This window comes from Carya illinoinensis, chromosome 9 (genome assembly GCF_018687715.1).
Source record: "Carya illinoinensis cultivar Pawnee chromosome 9, C.illinoinensisPawnee_v1, whole genome shotgun sequence".
NCBI lineage: Eukaryota > Viridiplantae > Streptophyta > Magnoliopsida > Fagales > Juglandaceae > Carya > Carya illinoinensis.
Genome location: NC_056760.1, coordinates 6,618,203 through 6,644,688, shown reverse-complemented (window position 1 = coordinate 6,644,688; position 26,486 = coordinate 6,618,203). Strand labels below are relative to the sequence as shown.

The following is a 26,486-nucleotide window of genomic DNA, read 5'->3' as shown; positions in this document are numbered from 1 at the left end:
ATTTTTTGTAAAATATAATTTTAATATTATTTGTAATGCCTTAATAGAAAACTCATAGCATGTGGTTTATAATATTTCAGAATGTCTAGACAATAATACAATAAAATTCCATTAAACTATTATAAGCAACAAAAATTTCTCATTTTCAAATAGTATAAAAGGAAAAATTTAGTTGCAAGCACAACTATGTACTAATATGTGTTGTGATTGGTCAAAAAGTAAATTTTATTAAAAATAGTATTAATTTAAATTTTGAATATGAAAAAATCACTATTAATACGTAGATTAGTATGTGACTTTATTTATACGTGACAAAACTCAATATAAAATCACGTACACTACTTGCCATTCTCGTAATTTTGTAACGACATTTCAACGTTTCCCATGAAATAATGCTCTCCTTCCGAAATTCTGGAAGCTTGCTTTATCTTTTATCTCAGCTCGCTGTTTTGCTTTTATGTTTCTTGCAAGGCATGCCTAACCAACCTTCCCATCCTTTGCCTCCACTCAGTTGCCTTTCTTTCACTCCTTATTAAGCAGTACTGCCCCGCAAGACTAGATAATGTGTTAATATAAATTCACACGAGGAAATAAAAACAAAGGGAAAAGAGAATTGATCTAGGTTCTGTGGCATGGAGATTAAGGTCATTCAATCTGATTCCCATAATAATCGTGATGAATCAAAACATCCCCTCTTGAGAGATGAAGTTGAAACAGAGGAGAAAACACCGATACAGAAGGCCATTAGCCAGACATTTCAGAGCACAGCTCATTTGGCCAATCTCTTACCTACAGGATCAGTCATGGCTTTCCAACTTCTGTCACCGATTTTCACAAACCAAGGTATATGTGACCCAGTTGGCCGTTTCATGACTGCTGCACTCGTGACCCTCTGTGGAGTATCATGTTTCCTGCTAAGCTTTACCGATAGCTTCAGGGACAACAAGGGAAGTGTTTGTTATGGTTTTGCCACATTCCGGGGCCTCTGGATCATTGATGGGTCTGCAAATCTTTCACCTGAGGTTGCTGCAAAATTTCGGCTGCGATTCATAGATTTCATGCATGCCTTCATGTCGATACTGGTATTTGTAGCAGTTGCACTGTTTGATAAGAATGTGGTGAGTTGCTTCTTCCCGACACCATCGTATACGACCCAAGAGATTCTTACAAGATTACCAGTCGGAATTGGTGTCGTTTGCAGTATGATGTTTGTTGTGTTTCCCACGAAGCGCCATGGAATTGGCTTCCCCCTCTCTCTAAATTAACAAAAGTAGGTTCCCCGCGCCCAGAACTTCTGCCTCCACCCTGCATGCAGCAGTGCCAGGAATAAAAAAATAACGAATATTATTGATTCATGATGCAAGCTGCCGTGGAAACTCTTTTGTTTGCTTTCTGTACGTGCCTCTCTGCCGTCTCTGTGAGCTAGTTTTCAGTGTTGATGTGAGCTTTTCATTTATATTTCTGGAACAAGTAGTCTTCTCTTTGATGCATATCAATGTTAAACGATTCCATGCGATTGAACCGTTACTTAGCGGAAATATCTTGCCAGCTTATCCATGCTTGTGCATATGCAGGATGTGCTAATATCGGTATAGTGCAAGGTGATTGTGACTTGGCATAAAAATCAAATATGTAGTTCAGCGCGGGGAAAATGATTGTGAGCTTCAACGTCAATCACTTTTGAATCATGGATAATTTATATCACTTTATCAAAATATTGAGTAAATCAACAACTGCATAAGAATAATATACCAAATTTTAGTCTTAATAATAAGATTGACTGAGTTTCAATAGTGCAAATCAAAATCCACATGATATGTGCATATTTTGCAAAGGCTAGGAAGGCTTTTATACACATTTCGTGGCTTCCAAAGCTTACCTTGTCCTCTTTCTAATTTTCCAGTGTTTCTTCTCCTCCTTGTTTCACTTTATACTAAAAGTATTCATTTGGATTTGATTTTGTCTAATTTCTATTGAAGTTGCACTCGTTGGATGGAAAGCACGTATGGCATAATAAGAAATATACAAGAGATACGGTTCTCATATATGATTGGTTGACCAGCATTGTGTTGAATATTTTAAGATTTTTCTTTGTTTTCCTTACCATATAAATAGGTACCAAGTCAATTTTTTTGTTTGATTTTAGGTGTCCCAATAAAGAAAGAAAAGATTATAGGTAAGATGTCCGTGATAACAGTTGCCAAACAATAATAATACTAGAGTAACTCCAAACTCTCCACCTCTCATGATATAGGCAGAGGGAAATTGAAACGATAAGGCGTGACAAAAATAGCCAACCACGAGTGGATAAGACACGCCCTCACTCCCAGGCCTTTCGCTTGCGATAAGACGGGCCCACACAATATCATCCTCCCCCTCGTCCGCATCCACATCCCCTTTCTTTCTCCCTTAACCACTCCTCCATTCGGACCACATACAACCTCCTACCCTCGTCTCACCGTCCATCTATCTATTTCCTTTACTCTTCTCTGCTGATCAACTCGTAGATCTAGCTTATTACTGTGTTCCGCGATGCATGAGATTGTTAATACATTACTAGAAAATCGAGAAGTGATGAAGTTATGAACCGCTCGTGCTCGGCTTCGCTTCTCACTCTTGCTCACCCGTGCACAAGTTATCGTGAATAAGAGCTCAGCATAGCTTACAGCAACCACATTTCGTCTCTCTACTCTCTCTCTCCCCCTCCTCTATCTCTCTCTCTCTTTCTCAGGTCATGGAGTCGACAATACTATCACGCACCGCCACCTTCGGTTCCCTCTCCAACCTCCGGAAGCTACCGAGAGAGAGCGGCAGCAGCTGCAACAGCACTAACGTCAGCTTCGTCTCTGCGAGGCCGATCGGAGCCGTGGGAGAAGGAGGGAACCTGATATGGGGGAGGCAGCTCCGACCGGCTCTGCTGCTTGAGAGCTCGAGCTTCGGCGGGAAGCCGCGAGAGACTCTAAAGCCTGGCCACGTGGGCGCCGCTGCCTCTTCATCGCCCGCCGAAGGGAGCGATTCCCCCGGGTGAGGTCCGTCTCCTACGTCCTGACTCGGTCGAACCGGCCGCGTCAGTCTCCTCGACTAATAGTCTTCAATCTGACACCTCTTTATTTCAGGGAAGCGAAGGTGGGGTTCATCCAGAAGTACCCGGCTCTCGTCACGGGGTTCTTCTTCTTCATGTGGTAGGTTAACCGTTAACGTGCTTCCACTAATTTGTCCGGTTGCGCACCGAGGTGACCGAGGTTGCCACTTGGTCGTCGATACGGTCTCTCCTAGTCTGTATGGTTTAACTTGTGTATGTGAAATTACTAGATTGTCCCTGTGCAGGTACTTCCTGAATGTGATTTTCAACATAATCAACAAAAAGATCTACAATTACTTCCCGTATCCTTAGTAAGTAATTGTGGTTTTTTACGTGGGCTTTTTCATTAGAGCGCTGTAAATACGACCAACTTTAGGGGTACATTATCGTGAAAGCCGGTTTGTTGTGGTGTTTGCAACTTTTGCAGTTTTGTGTCGGTTGTGCACTTGTTCGTCGGGGTGGTTTACTGTTTGGTGAGCTGGGCCGTGGGCCTTCCCAAGCGCGCTGTAAGTGAAACCCTTCCGGCTTCAAGTCCAGTTACTTAGTAACGGTTAATTTAGTTATTTATTTTTAATCTTTTCAAATTATATAAAATCGTAAAGTGTGCAAAAATCATGTAGTCGTTTTAAAAAATAATAAAATTTATTATTAAAATTTAATTTTTTTTTATATAAATTTCGTATTTATTCAATTTTTTTAAAATAATTATGTAACGCTTGTACACTCACGACTATAAGTTTCATTTTTTATTAAGAAAATAGATGTTCTATATGCTTTTTTTTTTGCCATTTAAATTTAAATTTAAGGGAAAAATTAAACTCGTTTGGCTTCATTCATTCAAGTAAATTTGGAATGCGTTTGTTTTCATTGTTTAAAATTAAAGAAACTTGGTACACAATCACTAAAATTTTATACGAATATCTATTAAAATGAGAATTATGTAAAATTTGTCTACTGGTCTGTACTTATTATTTTTTTGAGTAATTCTAGATATAATTTTAGGATCATACCTTATTTGGAAAGAAGTTATTTAAAAAATAATTTTTTACGTGGATCTCAATTTATCTACTTTTTTTCAAAATGAGTGCATAAAATTGACATAATTTAAAACTGCAAATATCATTTCTCTATTTCCTTATACGCGAATCATCGATCAAAGGGCCAAGGACCAAGGAAGGAATTTAATCTAAAAGGGGGGCCCGAGGCATTTTCAACAAAATGCTAACTTGCATTTTCTCTTTTTGGGTTTGTACGGAGAAATATGTAATTTTAATACATTTGCAGTCGTTGGCCCTATGATCAATGATTCATGGTCGACCTCTTTCAGTGTTCCTCTACCATTGCTGTCAAGTCTCTACGCATGTCCTGGAATTTAAATCAACAACAAAGTCAATGATGAATGTGGCATGAAGAATTGGCAGTTTAAATTTGAGATTTAGTAATTTGAAGTTGTTTAAAAAGGAGTGGAATATTACCCGTCCTTGAGATCAGAGAGTATATATATTCATGCGTCTTCCCCATGATGTATAATGTCACAATGTGGTTGCTTTTTTGGAAGTCTCGGGTCGGGTCTCATTCCAATGAGCAGAATCTCTATATCGTCCAAGTTTTATTTTTTGTGTACTTGAATCCCCTTGTTTATGTACTGACTGTACTTGCCACGCAACTGGTGTTTCTCTGTAGCCTATCGACTCAAACCTCCTGAAGCTGTTGATCCCTGTTGCCGTGTGTCACGCACTTGGCCACGTGACCAGTAATGTCTCTTTTGCAGCTGTTGCTGTCTCCTTCACTCATACAATCAAAGGTGATAGAAAATTTGATGCTCTTCAGGGATTTTAGCTTTGTGTTGTTATTACATGACCAACACCAGTTGAGTCAAAAGTTTCTTCATCTAAAATTCCATGTATTTGTTTCAGCTCTTGAGCCCTTCTTTAATGCTGCTGCCTCTCAGTTCATTCTTGGGCAATCAATACCCATCACTTTATGGCTGTCCCTGGCTCCTGTTGTTCTTGGTAAGATCTTACTTCGGTTTACTTGCTTGTTTCAATTATATATGCAGGTTGAAATGTTCTTAATCTCAGCAGACCAAACCAGTTGACTGCAGGGCTGATTTATGAAATTATGTATCAGTTAAGATTGCATGTCATGAAATTGTATTATCTACAGTGTGTTTATCTTTTAATTTGACATGCAGGTGTGTCCATGGCATCGTTGACCGAGCTGTCATTTAACTGGACTGGCTTCATAAGTGCCATGATTTCCAATATCTCCTTCACTTACAGGAGTATCTATTCAAAGAAAGCCATGGTTATCTTCTATGCAACTCTCATTAACCCCTTTACTGTAGTTGAATATGCAAAGCCGTTAAACGAGTTTAGAAAGTTGTTAACTTCCATAAATCAAAAGTTTTTCTGCTGATCTTTTTGTTTTTAAATGTTAATTTGCAGACTGACATGGATAGTACTAATATCTATGCTTATATTTCGATCATTGCCCTCTTGGTCTGTATTCCACCTGCCATCATTGTAAGTTAACTTCTCTTGCAGCTCCTAGATTTGGATGTATGTACTGACCTGTATAATGCATCTGATAAGTTTATGTTCTAGTCTCTCTAATTGTTTTTTGTCCTTGTTTTATTTTACAGTTGGAGGGACCTCAACTACTTAAGCATGGTTTTAATGATGCAATTGCAAAAGTAGGTCTAACCAAGTTCATCACAGACCTTTTTTGGGTGGGCTTGTTTTACCACCTTTACAATCAGGTAAATTTGTTTTCTGCATATTCTTTGGTAACCGATGCTTTCGTAAAATTATGCTAGTCCTCTCTTCTGTGGATTATCTGCAATAGTCAAAATTTGCATTTCATACAAAGCCAAACTGCTGGATTCATTTCTACTTGGTCCCTGAATTTCAGCGATTGATCATTTTTGCATTCTATCACGTTAAGAGCTAATAAAAACTTAACTAAAATTTTCAAATGTTCGAAAACAGTTGGCCACCAACACCCTGGAGAGGGTGGCACCTCTTACACATGCAGTTGGCAACGTGTTGAAACGAGTATTTGTGATTGGATTCTCAATCATTATCTTCGGTAAATTTTTATCTTCTGCTATTTCCTTTCTTCCGCTCTTAGACTCCTAATCTTTACTTGCCCCATAGAAGTTTATTTATGGAAGGGAAATGTTACGTACAGTCATTTTTGCGCACTCTCTGCGCACTCCACTGATATGATTGGCTGGATTAATTTTTTTTTAATACACAACCAATCATATCACTGGAGTGCACAAAGGAGTCCGCAAAAATGACTGCACATAGAATTTTCCTTTATGGAATGCTGTCTAACATATGATTCCTGGCAGGTAACAAGATTTCAACACAAACTGGTATTGGAACAGTCATTGCAATTGCTGGTGTAGCAATCTACTCTTACATCAAGGCCAAGATGGAAGAAGAGAAACGAGTGAGTTTCTTAGCTTAGATTAAAGAAAAAAAAGACAGGATAGCCTTACGGAGGAATCAAATTTTACACCAGTCCTAGCCTCCTAGGTTACTCGTAATCAAATATTCAATCCAAAACCTTAACCTAGTAGAAAGACCGCTCTAACTACCTAGCAATGAGCTGCAATTATACGTCAGAAAATATTTCTATCAACATAAGTGGAGTATACTGCTGATACTTCGACATATTGGTATGTTTGAGCCACCCATTAAACTGATCCATGCTGTGTTTGCCTTTTGATTGCCATTTAGGTGGATCCTCTGATATTCCAGTAAATTAGGATTCTCCAGAAACCAGAAAAACTGACATATTTTTGTCCATCATGCCAGTTGATGTGATTTTATTTGTTCCATGCATAAATGAATCCAGAGAAAGTGTGGTAAAAGAGGCATTTCCTTGTGGTTTCCTGATGGATCTCAGATGGCTTTGCTGCTCTACCTATTATGCTATGTTTTGATGTACCTTTGGTATTTAAGCTGAATTTTTTCGATCTGATTTTCCTTTTGGCAGCAAGCGAAAGCAGCATGAGAAGAAAAGAGGTCTGAACATGGGGAAGAAAAGAATCATGCAATGTAAATTTTTAAATGTTTCCTTCATTAAAAGAAAAAAGGATATGACAATTTGAGTATCCGAAACAAAAAAAAAAGGTGTATCCTATTATCTTAATATCTTTGATTCATTGTGGTAGATCTTAATTTCTTGATCGATCTTCATTGATTCAGAGTAAAGACAATTGCTAATTTGCAATCATCTGGTGTTGAGATAAGCTGACATTATGAATCACCTTCTCTGTTACAATTCATAACGAGCCTTATAGGACTTGAATTTCTTGATTATCTTCTTCCTTTTCTAACGCATGATAGATGGCAGGTATTGGAATTAATGTAAATAATACAGAAATTAATAAAAGTACTCCAAATGTCTTGGTGTAATTTGTGGTATGAGTTTATGCGATTTTTATACTTTATTTTGAAAATAACAAAAATTATATATACAGTCACTTTTATGTATTTTTTTGTACACTCAATTAATATGATTAATTGTGTATTAAAAAAAATTAACGCAGCCAATCACATCAGTAATTTCCAAAATGTAAAGTATTATTTTATAATTAATTTGGAAGATCCGGTTTAATTTGTATTTGATGTAATACTAATGGTAAATTTGGCTACAAATGTTTCAAATTTTCAATTACTATTAATTAGTGCCACGATCTTCTTTTTCAAGCATGTTTATTATTTAATAGTATATTTATTTTCGTTTTTAAAAGTAACATTATTTTCAGTTACTACTACATTTCCTCCCTATATGAATTATGTTTGAAAATATGAATTTAGTCAAGGATGAGTAAAGACACCCGCCCCCTCCCCTTGCTTTAATGTTTTGGATCAACATCCTATCACTAACAATTTGCCGTTGTCAGTAATAGAAATTGGATCGACTGTAATAACATAAAAGCAGAACTACAAAAGGAATTTAGAGATTGAAATGGTTTTATATAATAAATTGATTTATTTTATAATAAATTTTTAATTTAAAATTTAAAAAAATTGAATTGTTTGTTATATTTTATTTAAAAATTTGATAAAATTGTAATGATTATATTAGATAAAATTAGATGAGTTGAGATATTATTTTAATCGATAGACGGCATTTTCATGTTTTTCTCTAAGTATTATTTTCTTTATCTATTTCTAAATTAAGCTATTTTCATGTTTTTTGACATGACATTGTAACCATTCAAGTGAGGTTTTTTTTAGATAATATGGTATTAGATTGTTGTAAAATGTGTGGTCGACAAAAGCCTAGTTGAGGTAGTTGCTGTACAATACGAACACATAGAAAAGGGTTTCAAGACTCGAGTGTCCTCGTATAACAACTAACTTTTGTCGATCCAATAACTTTCCATTGACCGATTAGAGGGAAAAAAAAAACTCTCCATTGACCTTGTAAGTTGTATAATTGGTGGTGGTCTTTAAACTAGATCGGTTGTCATTTTTGTATATTTTTTTATATATTTTATTGGTATAATTAATTAAAATAATTATTTATAATAAAAAAATATTTAACCAATCATATTAATAAAATATATAAAAATAACTATATATAAAATTTTTATAATAAAAAATAATTTATACAAGTTTTAAATAATATCATGATTTATAAAATATATATATATATATTTCATTTTAAAAAAGTATAAAAAAATAATAAAATTTACTTTTTCACACACTACAAAATTTAAACCTGGCATCATGTTTCACCCAGTTAAAAAGTAAGATGCTTTGATGCCTTTCTTCTGGGTAAAGCCCACGCACACGTAACACGAGAGCAGGCCGAATTATGTACAAATGCAGGGGGCTAAAGCCGAAAAATGGAACCGGGTGGGTCCCACAAAAACACAAACCGCAAACACCAGCTCGATCCTCGAACGCCGAAGATCCCAAGCAACCCGTACCACGAAACCGAAATTTTCATACGTCTCCGAAAATAAAAATAAATTAAAAAAAAAAAAACAAAAAAGAGAGAGATAAAGAAAGAACCAATAGAAATGGTTCATCAAATCAAAATTAAAAACACCAAAGAAAATTGCGTGTCGTTAAAACTCGAATAAATAAAAATCGTTCCTTTTGATAATGATTGTTAATAAGCAAAGCATTAACGCCTCGTTTGACACAAACACACACCCATTCATTAAAAAGAAAGACAGAAAAAAGAGTTTTTTTTTTTGGAAAGAATTAATAATAAGAATAAGAATTATGGAAGGTGGAATTAGGGGAGTCGTCAAGAAGGACTACTGTTGTTTGTTTGCTCCTGATTATTGTGCCTTTTCCTATTTTTCGTTTGTTTTATTATTATTTCTTCCTTCATCTTCTTTCGTATCAATTCCTTTTGCCATTTGTTTTTATCTTTTTAGTCGATGACCATGATAATTCTTCCCCGCCTTTCCATTCTCTGACTTTTACTGAAGATAGCAAATCGTGTTTTTCTGGAGCCCCTTGTTCTTTTGGATCTTGGGATTTTTTCTAGGGTTTCCAAGGGGCTGTCGGTTCGATCTCTCGATCGTCTTCTTCTTCAATGGATGCCGCTTCCGAAGGAGATAATCACAACAACCAGAATGATGCCCACGATGATAATAGCAACGGCAAATTTGGTAATTCCAGCGAAGGGCTAAGCAAGCCCAAACGCCAGATGAAGACCCCCTTTCAGCTCGAAACCCTCGAGAAAGCCTATGCCTGTACGTGCTCGTCTTCCCCTTGGATTTTTATTTTTTCAAAACAAAAGCATAATTTTTGTCTTGGATGATTTTATTATTTTTGTTGAGTTTCTGTTGATTTTATTTATTTTTTGGATTATTATATTTTATTTTTGGTGGTTTGATTCAGTGGAGACGTATCCGTCGGAGGCAACAAGGGTGGAACTGTCGGAGAAATTGGGGCTTTCGGATCGGCAGTTGCAGATGTGGTTTTGTCACAGAAGGTTGAAGGACAAAAAGGAAGTTCCAGCAAAGAGGCCGCGGAAAACGGCGGCACCAATGGCTTTACCGGAGTCTCCTGTGGATGAGTTGAGGGCAGGGGGTGAACCGGGCAGTGATTATGGGTCAGGCTCGGGGTCAAGCCCGTTTGGCCGTTTGGAGTTTCGGAATGCGATGACAAGGAGTGTGGTGGATGATGTGCCAATGGGGAGGAGGTATTATGAGTCGCGGCAGTCGATGTTGGAGCTTAGAGCCATTGCCTGTGTTGAGGCGCAGTTGGGGGAGCCCTTGAGGGATGATGGGCCAATCCTTGGGATAGAATTTGATCCCTTGCCGCCAGATGCTTTTGGGGCACCTATAGGTACAGCTACTGTCTCTTTTCATTGCATTTGATGCACTTGTGGCATTTTTTTTTTTACCACTTGACTCAGAGAATTCCTTTATACTATGTATTGGATATTTATATGGGTATAATTGCATCTGCATTGATGAGATTGGCATTGTTGATTGTGTGAAATCTCAAAATTAATCAAGCAAATTACTTGGTGTTCAAATGTGTCAAGTTAATCTGTGCCCCCAGCATATGGATTTTTAACCATATCTATCCTTTATAATGGTTTCTCTGAGGTTTGATAACGGGAAAGCTTAATTTGTTCATTGAGCTGAGTGTTGTTGAATTGATCCATCATCATATTTAGGACCTTCTAAATCACCAATTGGTCTTTATTTTTTACGTGGCATATAAGTGCTGCTTGTCTCATCAGTTGTCCGACGTTCTTCTATACCATACATGGGTACTTGGATGGCTTTTGCTTCATGCAGGTTTAGTCAGCTTGTAATTCTGAGCCATTAGAGATTCCGTATACACATGTCAATTGTGTCAAGACTTTTTTTAAAAAGTTTATATTTCTAAAGTCCAATTGTGTAAGACTCATGGGTTTTTTTAAAGTTCTTACCTGATGAGTTATAATATAAAGAAGAGAAAAACGGTTGAATTGTTGTTGTGGATAACATTTTCTCTTTCAATTTCTTATAAAATATTTGATTTGAATGTACTAGCTTGTTATCAATTTTGGTACATTAGTATGGAATAATTTCATTTACTTAAACATGATTTTTTCTTGAAATGTTTTATGTAACTTTTTTTTTTTTTTTGGTGTGTGGTTTATTCTTGATGCTGACTACAATTTAATTGGGATTGATGCTTGATAAGTTGAATTATATGCTCTGATGGCACTTCATTTATTGTTTTGGTGGTGGTTCAAGTTGTAAATGACATACGAAGTTTGGATTTTTCTTTGTTCTGTTGCCAAATATTTCTAGTTAAATGAAACCATGGGATGCTTATGTAGTTTACCAATCAAAAGATAACTTTTGGTGTGTTATGTTGTATATGTCCTGTGTACTTGGCTTCGCCTATTATCAATAAAATCCTTATTTACCGATTAAAAAAAAAAAAAAAACTTTTGGTGTGTTTTGATTAGAGAAGGTCAATAATGATTTTGATGTTCAAAATTAATGTGATAATTTCTATTTGCTAAAATGACTTTAGAGTTAAGATCTCTTTTATGCTACAAGAAGTTAGTAGCTGCATATGTGGGGAGATCATCTCATCTGGCTGTTGCTAGTCTTTTTGTATAGAACGGATTTTATTGTCCTCTTCAGTATGCCTTGCTGGTAAATCATTGGTTGCAGCATATTAATTGCATGTTCCAGCTTGTAAGTTGTTTTCCTGCTAAGCGTTTGGTATTGCATGTGAAGCAGCAGTTCCGGAGCAGCAGAAGCGGCCGGCGCAGTCTTATGAGGGAAAATTATATGAGCAACGTGATGTCAAGCCATATAAAGTTCGTCTCTTAATTCTCCAATGAAATAATCTGTTTAATGCATCATGCTTCGTTACTTTGGCACACAGACTGATGGATGAGATTTATTTTGCCCCTTTTTGTTGTAAATCTGGATGTAGTTAAGATTCTTGATGCTTCATTAGGTGTTATACTGGCTCTGATTTTCATTTAAATATTATGCCTTATTTTATCCTAAATTTCCAAGTTGTAGTATTTTGAATTTCTTTGCAGGAAGAAACTATTCTTGTGGTGTCTAGTTTCTTGTCCTGCTTGCTACAAGCTTTTATGCTTCGGAATTTTAAACTAACTAGAAAATAGGACTTCTTGAAAAAAGAAGAAGCACTTGCATCTGTTTTCTAATGCTATGATCATGTGCAAAGCATCATGATCTTTTGGACCAACTATAGTCACTACTATATTTTTCCTCATTTTGATTTCTTCTTCCCTTTGTGAAATAGAAATCTTGCTCTTAGTGAATTCATGTATGAATCGTTTATATTGTTGGTAGCTTGTCTTCACTTGATGTTTGCATTTAAAACTGAACATTGTTTTTGATGGAAGCATATATTTCTGTACTACCTGATCTTCTGGGTTAAATCTTGAAGTTGAATGAAATTTATCCCAGGCTCCAAGGGTGCTCCGTGAATATCCATTTCTCCAAGACCAGTCTGGTATTAGATCTGATGCATTTGGACAAGTTGCCCAATCTCATTTTCATGAACCAATGGTTGATGGTCCCACCGCCAGACCTTCATCATTGGTGCTTGGAAATGAACAATTGCCCAGACTTCATGGTGTCCAAGGTCACGGATCTCGTGTTCGTCTTTTATCTCAGCAAGATAGGCAGGGGCTTGCCTTATCATCACCTCCTAGGGATGATGATCGTGTCCCAGAAAGGGACTCCCTAACAAATGTTAGAACGAATGCTCAATTTAGTGATCATTTGGTTGTTGGACCAGATGATTCATTTGTACTCTCTGATGGGAAAATCTTTCATAATGATGCTATTATACGGAAAGAGAGGAAACGCAAGGTATCCTAAACCACTGTTAATCAATTTAGCTGGTGGTTTTATTTTTTTTATTTTTTGCCAAGGGTTATTTTATACTTTTTGTTGCCTCATGTAGATTGACGAAGCTAGTGTTGCAAGAGAAGTTGAAGCCCATGAGATTCGAATAAGGAAAGAACTCGAGAAACAAGATATTCTGAGGCGAAAGGTTTGAGCATGTCATTCATTACTCAGTGTTCTCTGAAGTGAACTTGTTGTACCCTTCCCAGAAGGTACTTGCCTCTTTATTAGCTAATATTTGAACCTGTTTTGCCAGAGTGAAGAACGAATCAGAAAAGAAATGGAAAGACAAGATCGTGAAAGAAGAAAGGAAGAAGAAAGGCTGCTGCGTGAAAAGCAGCGAGAGGAGGAGAGGTCAAAGCGTGAGCAAAGACGTGAAATCGAACGAAGGGAAAAATTTGTGCAGAAAGAGTATCTAAGAGTAAGTTTCTGTGATGCGAGTTATTTGGAGCTAACCCTTTTTTACTTTTTGGGATAAATGACCAAATTGCACCCCGTCTTTCCCTTCTAAATTTCCCTTTTCCCCCTTCCCTTGTTATCCTGAAGGCTGAGAAAAGGAGGCAAAAAGAAGAGCTCCGCAAGGAAAAAGAGGCAGTGAGACGCAAAGCTGCCATTGAGAAGGCTACTGCACGCAGAATAGCTAGAGAATCTATGGAGCTAATTGAGGATGAACAGCTGGAACTAATGGAATTAGCTGCTGCAAGCAAGGGTTTATCCTCGATGATCCATCTTGATCATGACAGTTTACAAAATCTTGAATTATTTAGAGGTAGGATTTCATCGAGAACTTTTGTTTCAGTCTTCATACATTTACATGACTGCTTTTTTCTAACCCTTCATTTGGTCTTTAAGGATGCTGGGGAAAAGGATAAATGCTGGCTCTTCTTATACATGTTATTTTGGTTCTCAGATTATGAAATCTCGCCAAATTTAACTTTCTCACAGTCCATTGCACATCATTTTTTTCCTAAGTTATTTGAAAACAGAGTCTGGTAAAATAAGTGGAATAGGGCTCTGGCAATAATTAATAGAGCATCAGAATCTTGCCTTTCAATTAGTTAATTCTCAGTCTAATCTTCCTAGACCATAGCAAATGGAGCTTAGGTCTATGTCTTCCTGTCTTTTTGTGGAGTTTTGACAAGGTTTTAGATAATGTGCCCCTTTTCTATTGGTTTAAAGTTGATCTGCATTCTATAAGAGAAATAAGCCAGGATGATTATGATTGAGGTGTCACATACGGCCATATAGAAAGTAATGGAATTGAATTTCATTGAACTGAAATCTGTAATTTTGAGAATGTACTTCAACATCATATAATTAGTTCTGCTGATGATGGTGTGTTTTTCCCATAATTTTGTTTGCCTTTTATTCTTTACACTTTGAATAATCTCAGTTGTTTTTTTGAGTGGCCCTGACACTTTCTGTGTTGTAGATTCTCTGAGTGCTTTCCCACCCAGGTCGGTGAAATTGAAAAAACCATTTGCGATCCAACCCTGGATCAATTCGGAGGAGAATATTGGCAACCTTTTGATGGTATGTCCTAATGGTCATTTTCGTTGTGTCATAGATGAGGAAAGATTCTAGTGGAACAGGAATTATATCATAATATATGTACACATTTTTACTGATGTGCAAGATGTATTGTAATGCTGTATTTTGTGCTCACAGTATAGACTAATTGAGGCTTATGTATGATGCCCTTGGTTTACGTTGAATATTGCAACTTTGTAGCTTTAAGAATGAACGGAATAATTACATTGTTTTAAGTGAATGTCATTTTGTGAATTGGCGGGTTTGTGATTACAATTTGTCTTTTTTATGTTAATATTACTGCAGATAACCAATGAATGCACTTCTCTCTCTCTCTCTCTCTCTCTCTCTCTCTCTCTCTCTCTCTCTCTCTCTCTCTCTCACACACACACACACACACACATATCTGTTGTGTTAAAGGGAGAGAATTTTCGCTTACAGATGAATTAATCCATCTGATGTGTTTATCTTGGTTGTGTTCAGGTCTGGAAGTTTTTTATTACTTTTGCTGATGTTCTTAAGCTATGGCCGTTTACTCTAGATGAGTTTGTTCAAGCTTTCCATGACTATGTGAGTCATTCATATATGGTTTTTGCTTTCAAATTTTCTACATGTAATCACTTTTTGCCTGGACACGGTATTCATACCATTTTGATTTCAGGATTCAAGGTTGTTGGGTGAGATACATGTTGCTCTTCTTAAGTTGATAATAAAAGATATTGAAGATGTTGCGAGGATGCCTTCTAATGGATTAGCAATGAATCAAAATGGTGCTGCTAATCCAGGAGGTGGACATCCACAGATTGTTGAAGGGGTAGACCTCTGCTCTATGCATACTTGAATTAGTTTATTTGTTTTCTATACTACTTTTCCCTGATTGTTGTGGAAACTTTTTAATGTTGTTTCTGTATTAGGCATATGCATGGGGCTTTGACATATTCAACTGGCAGCAGCACTTAAATACACTGACATGGCCTGAAATATTTCGACAATTAGCCCTTTCTGCTGGATTTGGGCCACAATTGAGGAAAAGGAGTATCACGTGGTCATACCCACATGAGAATGATGAGGTTTCACTATTCTTTCTTTTGGCATTCATGTCCTTGTGCATTGGGTTTTTAAACTTCTAGTTCGGCACTCAGATGGACATGCGCACATGTAATGATGAGGTTCTCATATTCTCTTTTAGCATTCATGCTCTCATATTTTCTCATGTCCATTGTGGCATTCATCATTTTTGGGAAAGATTATGCAAGGCAAGGAAAGATCCTGCCTGGCATAAATTTAAAGAAGAGATGTGTGATAGTCATACAATTATGTTTTGTGTGCAAGGGCAATGAGGAATCTGTAGACTTTCTTTTACTCCGCTGTGTGGTAGCTAGCTCATTATGGCAAATTGCTATTAGTCTTTTTGGGCTTCTATGTAGACAGGTGGTTGATCTGTTAGTGTGCTGAAAAGGGCAGTTTGATAGCCTTCATAGTGAGATCTTGAGGAAAATGATTCTGATTTGTTTGATGTGGTGCATGTGGAGGGAAAGAACTTACCTTAGTTTGGAAGATGGTAGAAGGACCATGGAATTCTTCAACAGTTTCTTTTTAAATTTCACTTTACCACCAGATAGTAGCCCACCTATGTCTTTCTAGTTTTAGCAGGATGGTCTCCATCTCTCATTAAATTTCTCTGATGCATATTCACGTGTGCCTTGGTAACACCTGCATTTGTCCTTTTGTTATTATCAATAAAACTTTAAAAAAATGTAGTGACACGATTTATATGTATTCACAGGGCAAAGGCTGTGAAGACATAATTTCTACTCTTCGTAGTGGTTCAGCAGCTGAAAATGCATTTACAATAATGCAAGAAAAAGGTTTATTGCTTCCTCGAAGATCTAGGCATCGGTTGACTCCTGGAACTGTTAAATTTGCAGCCTTCCATGTTCTTTCACTAGAGGGAAGCGAGGGATTAACAGTTTTAGAACTTGCAGACAAGATTCAGGTGAGTTTAAATTGTTATCAACTAAAATTGTCAGTTACTGGCACTTGTTGGGTTTTTTTTTTTTGGTAATGAATGTTCATGGTTTTAGGGATGGTGGAGAGAGGGATTTTTTTTTCTTCCCCAATTTAGGACTCTTTCTAATATATTTGTTTGCCACTAGAAATCTGGACTTCGGGACCTGACAACAAGCAAGACACCGGAGGCTTCGATTTCTGTTGCTTTAACAAGGGATGCTAAGCTTTTTGAAAGAATAGCTCCTTCAACATATCGTGTGCGTGCTGCTTTCAGAAAGGATCCTGCTGATGCTGAGGCAATTCTTTCAGCTGCAAGAAAGAAAATTCAGATATTTGAAAATGGGTTTCTAGCTGAAGAAGATGCTGAAGATGTTGAAAGAGAAGATGCTGAGGATGTTGAAAGAGATGAAGATTCTGAATGTGATGATGTTGATGAGGATCCTGATGTAGATGATTTTGCTACTCTGTCAACTGAAAATAAAACCTCCATTCCCAGTAGCGAAGAAAAAGGTTGCTTGGGAATCCAAAACATATGCAACAACGTTGCACTGAATCTGCAAAATAAGTTGGAGAAGGATTTTTTGTCCATCCCCCTGAGTGAATCCAAAGATGAAAACTGTCAAAGTACTGCCAGTGAAAAATATGTTGCTGGTGAATATATTAGTGCCAATAATCTTGGTCAAGAAAACATGGAGATTGATGAAAGTAAATCAGGCGACTCATGGATTCAAGGACTTACAGAAGGGGAATACTCTGATCTCAGTGTAGAGGAGCGCCTTAATGCCCTTGTTGCCCTGATTGGTGTTGCAAATGAGGGGAACTCTATTCGTGGTATACTTGAGGTAAACATGTCTTGCCAGTTTTGTAATCTAGAACTATTTCTATTATTCGAAAAATGTGTTCTCTTTTCCTCTCTCTCTCTCTCTCTCTCTCTCTTGAATTTGACATTGGGTGTTTTACAGGATCGTATGGAATCTGCAAATGCTCTTAAGAAACAAATGTGGGCAGAAGCACAGCTAGATAAAAGCCGTTTGAAAGAAGAGATTATAAATAAAGCAGATTTTACGTCACCTATTGTGGGGAGCAAAGTTGAAACGCTACCTATGAGTTCTGTAGTTGGGGGCAACCAAAGCCCATTGCCTAATGTTGATGAGCAAAATATTGAAGCATCCCCCAGCACAGCTGAAAACCAAAACGTACTAGGTTCGCAGAGCATTCAGGATCACCTCAACAGTTTGCCTGCTGAAAGGACCCCTGCTGTTCCAGATTTCTCCATGGGTCCGGATAATTTCCTGATTCAGCAACTTGGATATGCTTCAAAAAGGTCACGCTCACAATTGAAATCTTATATTGCACACAGAGCTGAAGAGATGTATGTATACAGGTCCTTGCCGCTTGGGCAAGATCGTAGACGGAATCGATACTGGCAGTTTGTTGCATCTGCTTCTAGCAGTGATCCTGGTTCTGGCAGGATCTTTGTTGAATTGCATGATGGCAATTGGAGGCTTATTGATTCTGAAGAGGTAAACAAAGTCTTAACGTTATTATTATCTTTCTCACTGCTCCTGTATGACATGAATTTTTAGATCATGTGCCCAATCATTTTTTTTTTTCCTTTTGAGTCGATTTGTTTTCTGGGCCCAGTTGGGGTGTTTTTTGTTGTTGTGGGGGGGGGGGGGGGGGGGGGATCAATAACATTTATGCTGTTTTAGAATTTTGAGGGATGTCAGTTTGGCCCAAGCATACTTCTTGATTATGCTCTGCATCAGTGTATGCTGGATTTAGGCCAACTTTCAATCTGGAAGTTTTGATGGCATGGCTAATGTGTTGATAGCTCATACATTACTTTGGCTTGAATCTTTTTTTTTTCCCACCCTCTAATGGAGTCCTTTGTGTCACAAATAGTAAAATTCTACCTTTATTGATGTACTTATATATTAAATAAAATAAAAATATTTACTGATGAAATAGACGGTCTTATATTTTGGATTAGGTAGAATTTTCTTTTCTTTTAGCTGGATGAATATTGGTAAATATCCTTGATTATTACTTTTGTCCATGTGTTTGTATATTCAAAATAAGTATTATTGAACCCTTCAGCCATTAAAAAATAAAGTGGATCCAAAACAGTAGAAGCTTGTTTTTGCTTCTTGGCACAGGGTGGGTACTTAAGGGTTTGATAGCTAGTGTTGAAAAGTTATTTGAATATAATCCTTTTTAGGGTTGTCTTTGTTTTGGTTTGTGTTTTTACATTTCAGTGAAAATCTAGGCAAATGATTGGGCAAAAGGTTGAAATAGATTTTATTTATTTATTTGGAGATTGAAAGATGCTTTGGATTTAAGTTGATTTTTTATTTTCTTTTAAAAGTTAATTAACTAAACATAGCCTAGGATTGGCCAGTTGACAATATGCTTATGAGACTGTGGAAGGTTCCTGGGACTTTGTGCCTTGCATCTAAAAATATATCGCTGGCATGCCTTCTTTGCTTAAATTTCCAGCGTCTTGGGTTTTTGTTTTCTTGTTTGTGAATAATGAGAGTTAGAAATTGACTTATTGTTTCAATAATTTTTTATTTTTTTGTTAAAAGTAATCGTGTTAAAAAGTGCAAAGGGGTATAACCCAACTACAAAAGTATACTGGAGAGAACATGCTTCTAGAGGAAGAAAAAGAATAGGAATTAAAAAATTATAGAAAGCTGGACAAGGGAGCTATTATGAGCCAGCCCTCCAAACAAAAAGGGGATTAAATAATGTTTGAAAAGTAGAACTTTTAGCATTATAATCTCGATAAACTTGTTATGATTGTGACAATACTTTGCATTACTTAACTGCAATAATCTGTTTTCTGTGTAGGCCTTTGATGCTATTTTGATGTCATTGGATGCACGTGGGATAAGGGAATCCCATTTGCGCTTAATGCTGCAAAAGATTGAGACCTCCTTCAAAGAAAATCTTAGAAGGAATATGCAGTGTGCTAATGTTGTGGCCAAGAGTGGAATCAATATGAAAAATGAAACTGATGAAATGAATTGTAGTCCAGATTGCCCAGTTGCGTTTGACAGTCCTAGCAGTACTGTTTGTGGTATAAATTTGGATATATTGGAGACCTCGTCTTCTTTCAAGATTGAGCTTGGGAGAAATGAAGCTGAGAAGAGAGCTGCTCTGAATAGGTATCAAGATTTTCAGAAGTGGATGTGGAAAGAGTGCTTTAATTCATTAACCTTATGTGCAATGAAGTATGGAAAAAAGAGGTGTGTACAGCTGTTGGGCGTTTGTGATTTCTGTCTTAATACTTATTACTCCGAAGAGTTCCACTGCCTTTCTTGCCACCGAAATTTCAGTACCAGTACTAATGGTTTTAGAGTTTCGGAGCATGCAATTCAATGTGAAGGGAAAAGGAAGTTAGATACTGGGGATTTCCGTATATTAGAATCTTCTCTTCCCCTTGGAACCAGATTGCTCAAGGCTCTGTTAGCTTGCATTGAGGTTAGACGACACTGACCTTGAAGAAACTTGTGTAGAAATAGTTTAGCCATTAGTTCTAATATGGTAGTTAAATATTGATTACTCCTGGCATTTTATGTCATTTATGGGGATTGTCCTTAGACCAGTTGTTAGTGTACGTTGTATATCTATCTGTAGAAAGCATTTACATCGTTTTTTCATTGACAGGTATCTGTCCCTCCAGAAGCTCTTCAATCATATTGGATGGAAGACCTTCGAAAAACTTGGGGTGTGAGATTGAATGCATCATCGACTGTAGAGGAACTTCTACAGGTTTTGTGTTACTTAATACCTTTGATGGAATTTTATGTAACTTAATCTGCTATATCTGCTACATCTGCTTTGCATTCAACTTCTCTTGTACTCTCACCGTAGAATGGTGATGATTAGAGGCACTTGTTTGGACATTAGCGCAATTCTTTCACCAGGGACTAGGGAGTCATTGGTTGATTTAAATTGTAATTTCCATTGATCTGATTGTAATGCTTCTTCTTTTTTTTTATGTTTATGCTAGTGGAAGCACATTTATAAAAGGATTTGAGTTGTCTACTGAACTTGATGTGCTCACTATTGAAGTTCATTTTTGCAAGTTGAGATGTCTTGTGCATGATCTATAATTATGGATGTGAAGACACAGGTCCAGCCTTTTGTCTTAACAAGGAAGCATTCTAGCACCCTATGCTCATCATAAGCAAGCATTAAGATATATCTGTTTCATAGGATTATGAGTGCAAAAATACACATGGTAAGTCATGGCCATGTAATCAAGACATGGAAGCAGCTCACAGGCTTGAAATGGCCATTTTGTTCAGGAATGAATTGCTGGAATTTTTTTTATAAGTAAAATTGCTGGAAAATTTATATGAAAACACAGCAATTTTTTTTTTTAATTATATATATATAAGTACAATTGCTGGAAAATTTATATGAAAACATAAAACCATTATCACTCTGAAATTCAGTGTTAGAGAGAAGCAAAATAGATTTTAAAAAATCATATTATTGCTTGATTTTGCATCTAGGCTAGAGAATTATCATGTATTATTTTTGCTCTTTTAATGGAGAAATTATTCCTAGACATTCTTTATATTATGTTTTTATGCATCTATATGGAGGTAAATCGTATGTGCATTTGGACCTTTACCTGGATGTCATTTATTTTTTATTTTCTTTTCCTTAATGGACTATTATATATCTTCACTTTCCTCGTACCACAAGTGATATCAGATACAACTTCATATTACTTCTGTTGCTTTTTATTGATTAACGTATATAGTTCAGTCCTTTTGTTTTTCATTAAGATAATTTGCTCAACAAGAAGAGCTTTGTTGCAGATATTGACTCTGTTTGAGAGGGTGCTGAAGCAAGACTTTCTTTCATCGAAGTTTGCAACAACGGAGGCGCTATTGGGGTTCTGTACTCAGTCAGGAAGTGCTTTACATGATTTTGCTGATCCTAAATCAGTTCCTCTACTTCCATGGGTACCACAAACCACTGCAGCTGTGGCTCTGAGACTTTTTGAGCTGGATGCATCGATTATATACACAAAGCAGGCCAAACCTGACCCTTGTGAGGACAAGGAGATAAGAGAATTCGTAGTGAGTTCTATGCTTTCTTTTCTTTTCCTTTCATTTTTTTAGGGTGTAGTTCTATAAGGGAAAATTTTCCTTTTGCATAGTATCGTAGCATCTTGTATCTTTATAGAGTTTCTGTTGGCCTCTCATTTGTGATAACCCATTGATTAGCTAACATGTTCCTGATATTGCACAGGGTAGAAATTGTATATGTGTGTAAATTGATGTCATTTCGGGCCAGAATCTTTTACCATCTTCTAAAAGAAATTATTACCTAACTCCTATTTTCTTATCCACAGAAACTTCCTTCAAGATATGGCCCAGTCAATAATGTAAAGGAGGTTGAACTGACAGAACTAAACCATGTTGAGGACGTGACAGAAAAGAACGGTGCTAAGCTGAAAAACACCCGAAACAGCTACAAGCGTGGCCGAGGGGCACGTGACCAAGGACGTGGTAGAAGGTTGCAGAAAAAAGCTAGTGTTTCCAACTCTGATGTTAGCAGGCGAAATGTTAGGAGCAATGAAAATTTAATTCACGGACTAAGACAGCAAGGACAGAGAACATATGGACAAGGGAGTGCACGGGGTCGCCGAACAGTTAGGAGAAGGAGAGTAGAGAAGAGAGCTCTGGATGAGAGGTCACCGAGCCACAGGGCTGACACACGTAGCCCTAAGAGCATTGGTGAATCACCAAGAAACATGGGGGAGGAATGGGATGACGAAAGAATTAGTTTGCTCCATATGGAGGGTGGCGATAATATTAATAATGCAGAAGCAATGGAATCTGATGATAATGCACAGGCAGTGGAATACGATCAAGGAAATTGGGAGATAGGGTTTGCTAGTGCTTCAAATGGGTGGACAGGGGATCTAATGGAGGATCTAATGGAAGCGAGTGATGACGATGTGGATGTTTCTGAAGACGATAATGGCGTTGAAGAGGGGGGAGATGAAGATTCAGAGGCAGATGTAGATGCAAGTGAGGGTTCAGATGGAATGGCGAAAGGGATTGGAAATGATGAAGGCACAGAATCCGCGGTTTCAGAGGACTATAGTGATTAAGTTGTGATTTTCAAGTGATAAAAGTTCCCTGAGATTGCTAACGTATTAGCAGCAAATGGACACAGGCTGCATAAAATTTTTGATGGTGCAGCTTCATTCGCAACAGAACTCGTGGATGGGGGAAGAGTATAAAACTGCCCCTCTTTTTTCTCCCACTTATTACTTCATCTCATTTAATTGGGGGGAGAAAGAGTAATGATCTTTAAAAAGAGGAATTCAGAACACAAGAATGGATGAGTCACATAAATTCGTTGATGGAAATTAGGATCTGTATTGTAAGCATATTGGCAACAATGCTTTTCTATGCCTGTGTTCGTTTATAAATATATAAATATATGATTACGAGATTATTGTCATATTGAAATGTCATAGAATGTATTGATAGCTCTGTATTTGAATAGAATCAAATTCGACTTAGATACCCAACATGTTAATATCAACAGTTCCATAAAAGTACTTTTACTTGCAGTCATCGATTGTGTTTTAGCAACAATGACGCTACAATCACCGCATAGGGCAGCCGATAAAACTAGATTTTATTTGGTGCTTTCTTTGGCCGGTCTAAATTTGCCAGAAGTTATGTCGGGCAACAAATGTATATAACATCCCAACATAAACTGGTAATACAAATGAAATCACAGCACTCAAGGGTCTTAATTCAGAATCTCATTTAAGGTGCCAAAAGTTTCTTGATTCCAGACTTCTGCTCAGCAGTCAACCTTGTTGGGAATTTGATGTTGAACTTGATTCTTAGGTTACCTCTCTTTGAGGGATCTTTTGGTATTGGCATACCTTCTTTTGGCACAACCTCTTCATAGTTTGGATGAATTACATTGTTGATGGGAATGGTCAAGCTCCTTCCATCAAGTGTTGTGAGATGGACTGTGTAACCTGTTAAAGCTTCTGCAAGCGTAATCTTCAGTGTGATGACCAGGTCATTACCATCCCTAGTAAATGTGCTGTGCGGTTTCTCATCAACTATGAATACAAGATCTGCAGGAATGACATGTGGATGCTCGTTCCCTTTCTCTGGGAAGGTGATTTTTGTTCCCTTCTTCCATCCAGGCTTAATTTCGATGGTTAGAATTTCCTCCACCGGCAAGGTCTTCCTGTAAAACAAGATTTACAGTTACTTAACCAAAACTAGATAAAAGATGGTTCCATTTCTAGAAACAGGGCATGACATGAGATAAAAGTGTATATAGCCATATGCCTGCTACAACTGCATCAGAGATGGTGCATTGAGAGAACAAATATTCCCAATGCTCACCAAATAACCATTTTTAAAAAAATAATAATAATTAAATAATTATTTAAACAGCCCAGGAACATCTAAAAATGGAACAAATTTGGACAACCTATCTGCAACCGATGGTAGCCATATCACGGCCTATAGCTTCATCATGAGCAAAAGGAACATCTCCAATAAGTAATGCTTGTTGGGATGCAATTGACTACCCTAGAAATTGCAGCCAGCAGCAATAACAATTGAGTGTCAGCAACAACAGTGGGATGGAGTGCAGTAACAACCAACCCCATGTCACCGCCACTGCAGGCATCACCATAGACACTATCCCTGATTCTCTGTCCTATTCGAACTGCAGTCATAAAACTGACATGCCACCACCAAATGACCATTCATCCCATACAGTCAATTCAGAGCAAGATAAGCACCGCCAATGGTAGAGACATTGATTCAATTCATTCTGCTGAACCTATGCATGTTTTTCGTGTTTATGTATATGAGCACAAGTTCACATTGGTATGTGAGGACCAAGAACTTTTTTCAACAAGAGAAACATACCCACAAACTATAACACGATATTTCATTTTCTGCTGTGGATTTGAACACGTTCCTTCGAACCACGGTGTTAGGAAAAGCATTACTTATGTTTTCAAGAGATTCCATTCCCATACTTGGAACTCCCTCGTCTCGTCTTATTTGTTCATCGTACCCCCAACCTTAGGAAGCAAAGCTTTTAAGGTTAATTTTGGAAAGAGGTCCATTTTAAGAGCTCATTAAAGAAGGGCATCAATTCTGAGAAGAGGGCATGATATACGATAGAGTAAAAAGAAACAAATCACCTTTAATCTTCAACCATCAACAATTAAACTAGGCACACTTCAACAAAGTGGAATCAACTTTACACTTAGAAAGCAGTCTAAAGAAATTTGATAAACGAGAGAGAGAGAGAGAAAAAAAACATAAGCATAAAATCATATATGGCAACTCTACAAATAGAATGCACAACTGAATAAATTAACCAAGTGAGAAATACTCACCCACTCGCATCCGCAATTTCCCTTGAGATCTTCATCTTTTTGGTAGTCCCCTTATATAGCTCCTCGAGGCTACAGAGCAGCGTATTTTCAATAGGAGCAGCCTTTCGCGGACCCTGACTCATCGGTCTGCCCTCCCCAAATGAGCTAAAGATGTCATCCCCATACATCCCGCCGAAGGACCTTGAACTACTCCTCATGCCACTGCCTCCCATCCCTCCAAAAGGGCTTGAAAAGCCAAAAAATTCGGCAAAAATGTCATTCGCATTTCTAGGGTTGAATCTGAATGTTGTTGGGCCATCCCCAGTTTGGAAGAAAGAAGCGCCAGCAGGCCCCCCAGCATCAGGTGGTGGCACTTGACCTTTAAGCCCTTCTTCGCCATACTGATCATAGATTGCTCTCTTTTGTGGATCACTTAGAACCTACCTCAAACCAAAACATAACGAGTGACTAAAAATCGGTGTTTTACCAAATAGGGTGGAATAAAAACTTGGTAATCTTGTAAAGCCTTTATAACATGTAGAATACACATATAGATCAAGTGTGATTTGGATTTCAGGTACACCAAAAAAATAGCAAAGAAAAAAAGTTCATCCATGCTAGGTATCGAGGGTTTACATACGTAGAAAGAGCGTTAGATAAAGTCTATACGATTAATCTTCCACTGCCCATCAGCTTAGGATTCGGGACAAACGGTGATATATTAATTGAAGACAATGATGATTTGATCATGAGTAACATTCTATCAGAGCATGAAAGAGAATACATGCTGAGAGGGAGTAAATGAAGGAGAAAGCGAATAACAAGATAATACCTCATACGCCTCAGAGATCTGTTTGAATTTGGACTCTGCTTCTTTCTTATTGTTTGGGTTCTTATCAGGGTGCCATTTCATGGCAAGCTTCCTGTAAGCTTTCTTCAAATCATCATCCTTGGCGCTCTTGTCTACCTGCAATACCTTGTAATAATCCACACCCATATCCTTGTTCTTCCTATTCAGCTAAACACTGGAACTTTGAGCTGACTTGATAGTCTATAAAATAGAAAAAGAAAAAACTCGATCTTTGGTAATGGATCTGCTGGTGTTAATGTTGTCTTCGTTGTTGCGGCTCAGACTGAAGGGTGACGTCGAATTTGAGGGAGAAGAGAAAGGAAGATAGAGGGAGAGAGAGAGAGAGAGAGAGAGAAGGATTTGTCTGGAAGGAGCATAGGATTACGAGAAGGGTGTAGAACTATCCAGAATCCAGTTGCGAATGGCAAAGCAAAGCATGTGGGACACTTTCTCCGCTGTCTGAATGTTAAGAAAAGCCGGTTACGGTAACTAGGGCATGGATCCCGCTTAAACGACCTGCCGCTTTGAGTAAACTACAAGACGTTCTTCGTGATGAGGCAAAATGTTAAATAAACTGTAGTCATAAATGACACGAGATGAAATGAAATAAATAAAATAAAAATTTAAAATTAAATAAGATATTATTTTTTTAAATTTTTAAAAAATTAAATTATTAATTATATTTTATATAAAAATTTTAAACAAAATTATAGTAATTTTATAA

At 37.3% G+C, this 26,486-nt stretch overlaps 4 protein-coding genes across 7 annotated transcripts; 3 read left to right on the top strand and 1 right to left on the bottom strand.

Moving 5' to 3' along the window:
* The first annotated feature begins 579 nt into the window (after nt 1–579).
* On the top strand, nt 580–1,652 carry LOC122276340 (protein DMP4-like). Its single transcript, XM_043085978.1, has one exon. The coding sequence runs from the start codon at nt 633–635 to the stop codon at nt 1,263–1,265; it is 633 nt and encodes a 210-aa protein (XP_042941912.1). The 5' UTR covers nt 580–632; the 3' UTR covers nt 1,266–1,652.
* A 785-nt stretch (nt 1,653–2,437) lies between these two features.
* LOC122276339 (triose phosphate/phosphate translocator, chloroplastic) lies at nt 2,438–7,512 on the top strand. 2 transcript variants are annotated; one of them, XM_043085976.1, is made up of 12 exons: nt 2,438–3,024; nt 3,117–3,182; nt 3,328–3,393; nt 3,510–3,588; nt 4,766–4,886; nt 4,999–5,094; nt 5,277–5,389; nt 5,530–5,607; nt 5,727–5,843; nt 6,073–6,172; nt 6,441–6,541; nt 7,091–7,512. In XM_043085976.1, the coding sequence occupies exons 1-12, from the start codon at nt 2,735–2,737 to the stop codon at nt 7,106–7,108; spliced, it is 1,245 nt and encodes a 414-aa protein (XP_042941910.1). In that variant the 5' UTR covers nt 2,438–2,734; the 3' UTR covers nt 7,109–7,512. The 2 variants fall into 2 exon arrangements, with proteins under 2 accessions (XP_042941910.1, XP_042941911.1); XM_043085977.1 differs by having other exon boundaries at nt 2,909–3,029.
* A 1,642-nt stretch (nt 7,513–9,154) lies between these two features.
* LOC122276431 (homeobox-DDT domain protein RLT1) lies at nt 9,155–23,006 on the top strand. Of its 3 annotated transcripts, none has more exons than XM_043086135.1 (18): nt 9,155–9,818; nt 9,967–10,416; nt 11,823–11,899; nt 12,525–12,932; nt 13,027–13,116; nt 13,225–13,389; nt 13,515–13,737; nt 14,401–14,501; nt 14,982–15,068; nt 15,160–15,312; nt 15,413–15,568; nt 16,285–16,494; nt 16,655–17,350; nt 17,471–18,031; nt 19,362–19,994; nt 20,181–20,285; nt 21,347–21,610; nt 21,886–23,006. In XM_043086135.1, the coding sequence occupies exons 1-18, from the start codon at nt 9,659–9,661 to the stop codon at nt 22,648–22,650; spliced, it is 5,304 nt and encodes a 1,767-aa protein (XP_042942069.1). In that variant the 5' UTR covers nt 9,155–9,658; the 3' UTR covers nt 22,651–23,006. The 3 variants fall into 3 exon arrangements, with proteins under 3 accessions (XP_042942069.1, XP_042942067.1, XP_042942068.1); XM_043086133.1 differs by having other exon boundaries at nt 11,817–11,899; XM_043086134.1 differs by having other exon boundaries at nt 9,156–9,818; nt 11,820–11,899.
* A 72-nt stretch (nt 23,007–23,078) lies between these two features.
* Nucleotides 23,079–26,217, bottom strand: LOC122276432 (dnaJ homolog subfamily B member 13-like). Its single transcript, XM_043086137.1, has 3 exons — nt 25,745–26,217; nt 24,934–25,352; nt 23,079–23,759 (listed from the first exon to the last, which is right to left on the bottom strand). The coding sequence occupies exons 1-3, from the start codon at nt 25,907–25,909 to the stop codon at nt 23,321–23,323; spliced, it is 1,023 nt and encodes a 340-aa protein (XP_042942071.1). The 5' UTR covers nt 25,910–26,217; the 3' UTR covers nt 23,079–23,320.
* Nucleotides 26,218–26,486: the final 269 nt, after the last annotated feature.

What these genes read in the sequence shown, in the direction of transcription:
- LOC122276340 (XM_043085978.1), top strand. Translation starts at nt 633, where the DNA reads ATGGAGATTAAGGTCATTCAATCTGATTCCCATAATAATCGTGATGAA.
- LOC122276339 (XM_043085976.1), top strand. Translation starts at nt 2,735, where the DNA reads ATGGAGTCGACAATACTATCACGCACCGCCACCTTCGGTTCCCTCTCC. An exon ending in AATTACTTCCCGTATCCTTA is followed by an intron (nt 3,394 to 3,509) that starts GTAAGTAATTGT and finishes CAACTTTTGCAG; the next exon opens with TTTTGTGTCGGTTGTGCACT. An exon ending in CCTGGCTCCTGTTGTTCTTG is followed by an intron (nt 5,095 to 5,276) that starts GTAAGATCTTAC and finishes TTTGACATGCAG; the next exon opens with GTGTGTCCATGGCATCGTTG.
- LOC122276431 (XM_043086133.1), top strand. Translation starts at nt 9,659, where the DNA reads ATGGATGCCGCTTCCGAAGGAGATAATCACAACAACCAGAATGATGCC. An exon ending in TGCAGAAAGAGTATCTAAGA is followed by an intron (nt 13,390 to 13,514) that starts GTAAGTTTCTGT and finishes GTTATCCTGAAG; the next exon opens with GCTGAGAAAAGGAGGCAAAA. An exon ending in ATATTGGCAACCTTTTGATG is followed by an intron (nt 14,502 to 14,981) that starts GTATGTCCTAAT and finishes GGTTGTGTTCAG; the next exon opens with GTCTGGAAGTTTTTTATTAC.
- LOC122276432 (XM_043086137.1), bottom strand. Translation starts at nt 25,909, where the DNA reads ATGGGTGTGGATTATTACAAGGTATTGCAGGTAGACAAGAGCGCCAAG. An exon ending in AGATCTCTGAGGCGTATGAG is followed by an intron (nt 25,353 to 25,744) that starts GTATTATCTTGT and finishes GGTTTGAGGTAG; the next exon opens with GTTCTAAGTGATCCACAAAA. An exon ending in GAAATTGCGGATGCGAGTGG is followed by an intron (nt 23,760 to 24,933) that starts GTGAGTATTTCT and finishes CTTGTTTTACAG; the next exon opens with GAAGACCTTGCCGGTGGAGG.